Source organism: Lottia gigantea (assembly GCF_000327385.1).
Source record: "Lottia gigantea unplaced genomic scaffold LOTGIsca_69, whole genome shotgun sequence".
In the NCBI taxonomy this organism is placed as follows: domain Eukaryota; kingdom Metazoa; phylum Mollusca; class Gastropoda; family Lottiidae; genus Lottia; species Lottia gigantea.
The window spans coordinates 475,839-486,519 of record NW_008710347.1 but is presented as its reverse complement, the minus strand read 5'-3'; the positions used below and the strand labels follow the sequence as shown (position 1 = coordinate 486,519).

At 30.9% G+C, this 10,681-nt stretch overlaps 1 protein-coding gene across 1 annotated transcript; it reads left to right on the top strand.

Annotated features, from left to right (window-relative positions):
- The first annotated feature begins 448 nt into the window (after positions 1 to 448).
- LOTGIDRAFT_195693 (hypothetical protein) lies at positions 449 to 8,978 on the top strand. Its single transcript, XM_009065263.1, has 9 exons — positions 449 to 750; positions 2,372 to 2,560; positions 4,619 to 4,760; positions 5,424 to 5,473; positions 5,782 to 5,852; positions 6,179 to 6,233; positions 6,399 to 6,582; positions 6,852 to 6,929; positions 7,671 to 8,978. The coding sequence occupies exons 1-9, from the start codon at positions 693 to 695 to the stop codon at positions 7,918 to 7,920; spliced, it is 1,077 nt and encodes a 358-aa protein (XP_009063511.1). The 5' UTR covers positions 449 to 692; the 3' UTR covers positions 7,921 to 8,978.
- The last annotated feature ends 1,703 nt before the right edge of the window (positions 8,979 to 10,681 follow it).

Genomic DNA, 10,681 nt, shown 5'->3' with positions numbered 1-10,681 from the left:
GGGGGGGGGGCTCGGGGGGTACTGATTAGCTGTCACTTCAGTCTTATTTTCATATTTTGCCTTCGGGTTCTTTTATTTTCTGCATAATATCCCCTCTCTACTGTTAGTATGTAATAAAGTGTCACTGGTCCAACATTCGTCTTATCCTTGACCTAAATTTGCACCAATGCGCACGTGCATTCTTGTTCTCGGTTCATTTTGCCACCGCAGCCACATAATCATTACATTTACGAGTATACATGTCATATATAAGGAGCTATCTAAAATCTATGATGTGAAATCTTCTAGCTGGTTATTTATCAATGTATGTAAAGGCAAATTTAAATGGAAATGTGGTTATTTTTTGCAATGGAAAAATTTGTGGTCTGGTCTACATTGTCATGATTGAAGGGAGGTAACTACAAAAGAAAACCCACGTGTGTCTTTATCCTCCTCAGTTTCTGTAAATAAAGAAGAGTCCACAAACTAATTTGCTAAGTAGTAACTCTTTGAAGTGAACATTAGAAGATATTTTTCTAGTAGGCGTCTACTGTTGTCTATGCCCAAGTCAATTCTCTTCAAAATTCAAAGATAAAGAATAGTTTTTATCTTACATTTGAGATTTACCGCGCATTTCCGGTATTGGTTGACATTTCACACGACCCAAATTCAGCCCACTTATAAAATACAAGTCTCGCTTCAACAACTATATAATGGATCAAATACCAGCCGCCATGGATAGGCATTTAGACGTTCTTCAATGTCACGCAGGTAAGTCATACCAGTTTGAAGTAAATGAAGATAGAATTATAGTTTTGACAGCTTGAGTTTGACATGCTATGTTGTTGTGAACATTGTTATCAAATCACTATAATAATAGTGCACTTGCATTGTCTTGCTTTTTGCACAAATGTAGGCCTACTCATCATATTTTTTTAAAAAAAGAAATGAATATGATAAACACCTCATCATTGTCAATAATGACAATGGCTTTAGTTGGGTATAGCCTAGTAAATTTAGTAATCTTACTATTGATAGGTAATTATGTCAGATATTCCAAGCAAGGCAGTGAACAGGTAATGCCTGCACTACTGTCTGACTACAACTGCAGACTCATTTCTGTGTGTTTTCTAATGGCACTGTACACTGCAGATCCATTTCTGTGTACTTTCTAATGGTACTGTACCTTTAATTATTTGAGAGAGAAAGAGAGAGAGGGAGGAGAGAGAGAGAGGATATTATTGTATGATATGATTTTTAATTAGATATTGTATAAATCTAAATTGTATCTAACTAAGAATTTGAAAGTTGTATAAATTGGTAACAGCTTCTGCTTGTTTCTGAAACCATAGTTTATAATATATAAATATGTATAATTTGTTAAGTTTAGAATAAATATTTTGTTTGAAAAAATCACTGCAAACCAAGACTCTCAATTTGCCCACCGTTTTAATTTGTATATAATTTTGAACTTTAAAATACTAGTTAGCAACTAGGAGTATTGTTAAGATTACCTTTCTAACTCTGGATTGATAAAAATGCACAGCAATTTAGAATTATTTGGGTCATTTCAAGGGAAATTTCTGGGTGGAAATGGTGTCTCCTTATATCAAAATAGTTTGAGACCAATTGCATGCAATTTTATTCTGAATATTTATGAAATAACAGAAAGAAATCACTGTGATCTGAGTGGATGAATCTAACTGAAATTATCAAATAAAACCATATATTTGATCACAGACCCAAAAATATAAAAATTGTGCTGAAGGCTACATGGATTTATATCTTTTAAAATGAACATGCCTCTTTAATTACAGAAATTTTTCAGTCACACCTACATGACACATGTTTCTTTTTATATACAAAATTATTTCTATTAATAAATTTCTGAATGCGGAAGATGAACAATGCCAGTGAATATCAGGATATCACAATATTTATAACACTCTAGTTCATAGTGCTGTTTCTTGACTTGGAAGTAAAACATCTCAGTGGAAAGCTTATCTATAATTCAAATTCTATCTAATTCAATTTTTTTATTGTAGCTAAAGCTTTCTTATTCCAATTTTTTTTAAGATGATGTTTAAGTAAACTGGAATACATTTTAAGCATATAAACAATGTGTATGCATTTTTCAGCAGATACTACACACAGTAGACTTTACAATCCAATTAAGAAAGCTGTCTGGAAAAGCTTTAAATAACAATTTGTAAAATGTGCACATTTTAGATATATTCGCAGCTTAAGATTATGATTGAAATATTTGTAATTGCGACTTTAATTTGTATTCATTTCTTTGTGTGTTGCATTAAGAAGATTAGGACGTAAAACTCCTTTCATTTCATTTCATTTTTTGTGTTGCATTGTAATTTTAAGAATTTTGTAAATTTAGAAACTGGTGGTATATTATTGGGAGCGTCTAATTTAACTGGAAGATATTGGTTTGGATCATTATGGTATTACGATAAATATGAATCAATACCTGATGTAGAGAAGTGTACTGCAGGAGTTCAACTAGAAGCTGGTATAACTGATGCTAAATGGGTAGATTCAACAAAGGTTGTTGTTTCTCTTGATACAGGTAAGAAATAATGATGTATTTGTTGCCTTTGGTAAGTTCTCAAATGGAAATAGTATTCAAGAAACCCTTAAGTTCCAAGTCTGATTTTCAATGTTCCACTTCAACTTGCTGATTCTATAAATTCCATTTACAACCATTGTTTGATATCATCACACCAATTGTGTCTATACATTTTTCAAAATGTGCACTGTCAGAATATAAACAAAATTCAAAAATAACTTGTTTCCGTTTTCAACAAATTTTGAAATATTGATTGTGATTGCTGAGTTTTGTTGTCAAAATGCTAAATTGGAAGTGGTATAAGTGTAAACATACCCTTTCTGGTGCCACACCTGTGGTATCTGCTTAACATACCTAACAAATATGACAAATACAAACAAAAAATATTGACTTGACCGATCAATTTTGAAAGATGAATGTATTACAAAACTTACATGATTTAAAGTACTAGTGTAAGTGGTACAACAATGAAGGTGTGACTATAGCAAGTACGATTACAATTACATACATCACACATATTGTTTATTATTTTAAGACATGCTGAAGATACATGTTGACCGTATTATGTTAAATTGCATATAACACATCAAGATACCAGCTTGAAATAGCCTTAGTTTGTTTGGTACAGGTATATTCTTGTTTATTTGGATGTTATCTTGAATAGATTCATTAATGTTGACATAATATATCAGGTTTAATTGACTTGGCAATCAATCTCCTACTATTTTAACCTACTTAGTATTTTATCTCAAATACCTGTTTTTTATTAACCCAAATATACCAATATTGAGTCAACAGTTTTCCAATTATCATTCAATTTTACTTTATCTCACCAGAATATATATTCTAGGGTGTATCAAAAAAACGTGAGGTGGGAGGCAAAAATGAAAGGTGTCAGTGGAAAAATTCACAGGCCTAACGGGAGGGAGGGACTATAGACCAATGGCCCACCCCTAAATATGTCACTGTATATATTATATACCTTCGTATATTATATAATTTACATTTTAAAGCATAGAACATTTAAGGAATAATGTGCACATGATTTGAAAGTGTTTGCAGGTGCCATAATATTCCAATCTAATCTGATCAATTGAGTGAAGATATATTCGGTACAGTACTATAGTTACATCAGCTATCATTTTTTAGAGTTATACATGTAACAGACCTTTCTGATTTTATTTTGGCAATAAGTTGAGTCATGGATAAGTAATTGAAATATTGATACTAAGACCTAAATTCTGGTTACGTATTTCGATTCATGGTTTTGTTAGATTCAGCATGTCTTTAATCAGGAAAAAAATGAATTCGTAGTGGTATTTTAATAAGATTGATTGGGTTGTCTGTCCTGCTTGTGAATGAGATCGGATCATATATTGATTAAACTTGGTATTTGTATGTGTTATGAATATTGATGAGATTTAAGATGGGTTTGATTTTCTTGAAAATTAGATGATCACTACTTAAGGTTATTGTCCTCGAGTAGCCAAAATGTGCTAAAATAGGCTTGTGAACATTATAGTTAGCTCAGTTTTGACCAAATGTAGAACTCAGTACATGCTTGTGTTCTTGATGAAATTTTGTTTGAGTATGATTTACATGATTTTTGGATAAATTGTTTTAAGTTTATTGCCCTTTCCATTTTCAATCTTTTTTATTTATTTGTGAATGCATAGATATTGAGTATATTTTAATATATCAAAATTTTTACCCAAATTATAAAAGCATATTGTTAGGTTTAAATGCCTTGAAATTTGCTGGCCAACTTGATTTTACAATCTAAATTCTATCTCTAATTCTATCTTTACATGAAGAGGATTTTGTTTTTTCTATTATGTATAGTACAAGTTATAAGTAAACAATAACTTGGTAGTAATAGATAAAACATCTCAAGCTAATAGTTTGGCCAGATTTGTAATGTGACCTTTGCAATCATTTGTACTAAGCTATGAAATGGCCCGAAGCCAGACATTGCTATTAGCTATGAAGATCATCAATTTGAGGTGTTTATTATTTGCTAACTCTGACCTTGTATTTTACTTTATTAATTTTTTGCAGGTGGTTTAGCATTATGGGAATTGATAGATAATTACCACACATTTGTTTTAAGATCTACAGCTATAGAACATGATGATACTGTAAATAGTGTTAGTGTATCTTCAGATCATAAAAATGCAGTTTCCTGTAGTAGTGATTGCAGGTAATAATTTAATGAAAATAAAACCTTTATCATTAAAAAAGTATCCGTAGCTTTTTAAATAATTTAATTCCATGTAACATTAAAGATAATTTCTGAAAAGAAAATATTATTATTATAACATTACAACATTTTTTTTCAGGCATACTTAGAAAGATGAGAATGTTGTTTTTTTTTATCAAAAATGTAGACTTTAGGCATTTACACAAAACCTCACAGCTTCTTAAAACACAAATCCCTAATTGATTGTTCAATATGTACAGTATTGTACTGCATACTTTTCAGGGATCAGAGACTTCCTTTTTTATAGGAATTCCTCTATTTTTCTGGACAGTGATATATTTTAATATCAAATGAAACCACTAAAAATTTGGTTTAAGGAATGTAAAGATTGCTTCTAAGGACATGATTACCAAAGCATCTTAAAAATAGTACCCCACATAGGAGCTGGTGACCCCCCTTTGTTCCTCAGCTGATATTTTCCATTTTTCCTATGTTTTAATTCCCTACTGGAATCCCTGAGTTTTTCTTGGTCACTCCATCAGTCCATTGATCTGAAGTCATAGAAAGATCACTACATATGATTATTATTAAGTTTAATTTACAATTAGATTTTGTAATGCTTCATCTACTATTACAAACAGTATTTAATTTATTTCTTTTAAGAATCAAGACTTGGGATTTAGAGAACCTATCTTCAACTCATTGCTATAGAGGTGATTATTTTATATAAAACATCAGATTGTTAATTTGTAAGGAAACCTTGCTACAGCTTTAATGCTATCTTTGTGGATTTTTTTTTTCATTTTCATCATGACTAGCACCTCTAAATGTTGGTTAAGACTATACTGTAATGCAAGTGATTTTGCATTTGCTCTGAACGTTTTAACACTTTGAACACTGGCTGGTAATTCTGTGATCTGCTTAGACATCTAGTAAATGGATCATTGACTTTATTCAGAATTCTTAATGGTCATTGGTATACAAAGGGTTAAGTATTTTAGGGTTTTTTGGATATTTTTAGGACATAAAGATAGTGTTGTTTGTGTAGACTACCACTCTAAAGAAAAAGATCTCTTTCTATCAGCATCAACTGTAAGTACATAGGAGAATCTTCCATTGTAGAAAATTATATTTTGAAATGGACAAAAAAGCATTTAGAAATCTACCAACCAAGTCAAATGAGCATTTCTCTCCTTATAATTTTAGTCATAACATCACAAACAAATTATTGGAGGGATTTGCACAATGTTTGCTACTCATGGATTAAGATAATACCTGAAAGAACTCCCACAGTTAGAAATTGATAAAAGAAAGGCCTTATGTAGCTTTTCTGACAATATTTCCCTCGTAGCATAATGAATGCCAATCAGTTGCAAGAATTTTTCTTTCTTTTTATTGATCTTTTTTTATATTTCAAGGATGGAAACATAATATTATGGGATATGAGAAAACCCAAACCAGCCAGTATTGTAGGTAATATATCTTTTCATAATTTATTCTGTATATTTATTCTGTATATTTATGATGTATAATGTATGTTATAGTATATAAAACATCTGATATAGATAATATTACAAAACAATTTATAGCCATTAGTTTAGATGTTTGGTTAACAAAGAATTTACACTATATTTTTAGATTCAAGACCCTCAGAGAGTTCACCCACATGTGTAGCTTGGCAACCAGAATCTAACAATATGGCTGCCTTTGGTGATGAATTAGGTAGAATAGTTGTTAAAGATTTAAGGATGTGTACTGAATCACACAAAACCATCATACCTCATAATAGACTTGTACATAGACTAGCATTTAGCCCTAAAAAGTAAGTACGAAGCGATATTTTCATCTTATGAGCTTCTTTATGCATTTACACATTTATTTGATTATAGGGCACAAAATGCTGAAATCTATCAAAGATTAATAGCAAATCCAATTTTAATCTGAAAATATTCTCAAATATGGGTTAAATATATCAGAAACTACAGTATAATTGGGAGTTAATGTCAATGGGATAATGGAATGGCAATTATCATTCTTGTTAAATGTTACTGTATTTTGTATATTATAATGTCTATATTATATTTATTGTAGACCTAATCTATTAGCATCAATAAGTGAAGATTGTAGAACTGTTATTATGTCTATAGATGATAATATTATTAAACCATTGTAAGTACTATTTTCATTATTTCTCAGTTCCCCTGCTGATCTTTCTGTTGTTAAAAACAATAACAATCAAAATAACCCTCAAAAAATGCTTTTTAGAGCCCTGTTCCTTTGACAGATATTTGTACATACAAACAGTTAATCTATAAGTCCGTAAATGTATTGGTTTGTTATCTTGAGTTGTAAGCATTCCCTCTGTGACTTCAAAATTTGCCAAGAGTGATGAGGTCAAAGTCCTGATTTGGAATTTTATAGAATGCTCAGTTTCCACTAATATGTCTCAGTTCCACAAATTACTACTCAAGTTTTAAACTAATCCATGCCCCTGTAACATAACCTTCAGTGTCTGGCTATTAGTTAAAACTGAATGGCATTGTTAAATGAGGTGCTATGGCACTGGTGTTTATGGACAGTTTAGAGAAGTATTCTCTTTAACATGAAGTTGTGCAATAAATAGTTAAATTGCACCATTCCCATTTTCAATTAGACGTCTGTAGTCTCTACAATTCCATTAAATTTAAGTGTTTGATGATATCATTAATCGCAGAATATTTATGTTAACCACAAGGCCATTCGCGCTTAGTGATGTCATTAACACTTAGTTCTAGTGAAATTGAAGGAAGCACAGATGTCTGATAAAAAATTGGAATGGTGTCCTCAATTCACATACAAATTTAGAAAACCACCTTATGATCCCTTTAACTTGTTGATAATTACAATGATACATAATAAATTATTTTGTAGATATAATGAAATAAAACATACAGATTATGTACATGGTATTAGTTGGTATAATGAAGATATTATCACTTGTGCTTGGGACTCGAATGTTGTTAGACATTGTATACAAGATCAAAGGGAAACAAATCAGTCTAATAGTGAATCTATTGTGATGGAAGTGAATAGCGATATACCTGATAAACAAGATATAATAGAAAATACTAAACATACATTATCGAATGAGAGTAAATCAAAAACAGAAGGAAAAGGCTAATACTGTTGTAAACTGATAGAATCTGTAATTACCATCTACCTATTGCCATAACTATAGTATAAAATGCAAATAGCATTAATTGTTTACTTTGATAAATCTAACTTTTACTAAATATTTTTATTTTGTATTCAGCACATTGATCTGTGCTTCAACAAAACTAACAGGACATTTTTTGTGTTAAAAAAATTCTCACAAAATGTTATCTTTGCAGGGTCAAAAATAAATTGACAATAATTGACAATATTCGATGGAAAGATATAAGAATTAGTAAGATTATAAGTCAACTTCCAAATTGAGATTATCCTTTAGATTTGCTTAGGAAAAAGGTCCAAAACATGCAATAGAAAACGAAGATAAAAGCATTTGGTGCAAAAGTAAAGCTATTACATTATTCTAGATTTTATATGCCATTTTGTATATTTACCATAATTTGTTATGTTCCTAATTTACTTATTTTGTGGGCTTTCCTACTAAATGATGAATGAATGCATAGAAGTATATAATGTGGTAAATTTAATGTGTCTCTATATGTTAGTGTCTCTGTTTCAATTGATGTTGTCTATGTTATAATGTCTTATGTTGATGTTGATTCTATTGGAAACTTTAAGGTAAACCATTGAAGTGAGAAAGAATTTTATAAGAGTACAATAGTTATATAAGGATGAATAAAAAATATATATATATTCAATTATTCAGTGTCTTTATATATTAAATGATCAGAATGGCTATTTTCATGCGTTGATTTGAATATATGTAAATAGTTTTCAAAAGCAATCGCATAATTCCTTCAAAAATATCTCGAACTAGAAATTTCACTTTCTATTTCCACATAATGTCTTATTTGTATTTGGCAGTGTCTCAAGAAAAGACCAGTCATCATTTCAACTTTCAAACGCAGATAATTTTGGACACACTTGGATTTGAAGGCACAAACTGTGATCTTAGATAGAAAATTCCTATTTCTGAGAATGGCATGATTGGTCGAATGAATGGCGAATTTTTCCCTTTTAACTATATGTGTAGTTCAGTGATCTTACCATAAAAATGAATAGTTGGCTAAATATTTGCTCAATTTCAAAAATGAAAGTGTGACATAGCAATGAGGTGTTTTGCAGTTTTGAGAAGCTGTTTTTAACAGAAGAATTTTGATCTGTATATAAAAAGACCTTGTTTAAATAAATGATTTATTCTTGCAACCCACAAATATTCTACGAGAAAAAAACGAAAAAAAGGTAAATACAACTTTTTCAAGAATGTCTGGAACTGAACAATATATATTTTGAGATAGAGAGCATTACAAATAAATTATATGTTCTGTCTTACGTTATTGACATTGCTAATAAGAATTTCTAAAGATGAATTTTTTTGAACAAAAGAAATCATAAATAATATAAAAATAAAAGTTTTACAAAAAAATATGGTGAAATGACATTACTTGAATTTATGATTGGCTTTGATGATGTATTGTTGCCCACTTATTTCTGTAATGAAGGGGAATGAATAGATTTAAGAAAACTAATTTATACCAAAATCTAGAGAAATGGGTACACTGTACTTATATGAAAGAATTAACTGAAAAAATCCGTCCGTGCCATTAATTTTTTAAACAAATTCAGTTCGATGAAATAGATATATAGATGTCAATGGCATATTTTAGAAATATTTTCGGTAGTAATTTTCCAGAAAAGATCTATGCCAAGAGATTGGGCCTAGTGCCATCTTTCGTACTTAGGCCTATCTAATTGAGTTTCTACCTTCTATCCTAATTGTACCATATCTTTCTTAGTGTTTTTGGAATCTGTGTTACCAATATCTCAACTAAGTGTTTTTTTTTTAACAAAATTGCATTATATTTCTGTGCAAGTAAAGGCTACAGTAACAGAGGCATGATAAGAGTCAGGAGAAAATGGGATCGTTTTTCAGTAAACCTGCATATGTAACAATCTAGGCTTGGTAAATTGATCTTATTCGGATTATTCATATTCATACCAGGCTATCGACTGCAATGCTATTCTGTAATGGAGAAAAACGAGATTATCACGGTCTGGTCACAAAATTTTCAATGAAAAATACTTTTAAAATTCCCACACCTTGGTAGGAAACACCCAAATAATGTTTTTGAAGACTTACGCTCGTTGATGACTATGGGAATCAACAATCTAACCAAAAAAACCTACACCGTTCCTTACTGGATGATTTCGTGTGCTAATAGAGCCATCACTTCTTAATTCATCAAGGGTGTATGAATCAGACCATTGCTAAACCATTACCTCACGGATTATCCTTTATATAGTCGTCAGAACCACGTATTAAATGTCATTATTAATAATATAAAATAAGTTTCCTGGGTCAGACGTAGTCTTGCAGTGCAGAGCCACACACCAATGATGAAGTGTGGTATATGAGAAGTTAACACCAGTTTCCATTTAACATCAGCTTCCATATAACATCAGCTTCCATGCTGTAATCGCAGCATGATTCAGCACTGTCGGTTTGGTATGGTTGAGAACCACGATGAAAGGCGTACCAATGAATGGTCAGTACCTAGACAGTCATTAGATATTACCCGATTTTGGAATTTAAAGTTTTTCCTCATGTTCCTTTGTTGTCTTTCTTCAGAAATCTAATCAGCCATTAGACAGCTTCTCAACCTGGGATACAAGTATTCCCTGGTCGGTGGTAGGCTCTACATACTAGAATCACACTGGGCACTTGGGGGATTTTAGAAATGTTGTTTTGGTATCGGCGAGATGTTTAGAAA

Bases quoted from the DNA above. Each gene is read 5' to 3' on its own strand.
- LOTGIDRAFT_195693 (XM_009065263.1), top strand. From the start codon at position 693: ATGGATCAAATACCAGCCGCCATGGATAGGCATTTAGACGTTCTTCAA. The intron at 751-2,371 runs GTAAGTCATACC...TTGTAAATTTAG, and splicing joins CGTTCTTCAATGTCACGCAG to AAACTGGTGGTATATTATTG. The intron at 6,583-6,851 runs GTAAGTACGAAG...TATTTATTGTAG, and splicing joins CTAGCATTTAGCCCTAAAAA to ACCTAATCTATTAGCATCAA.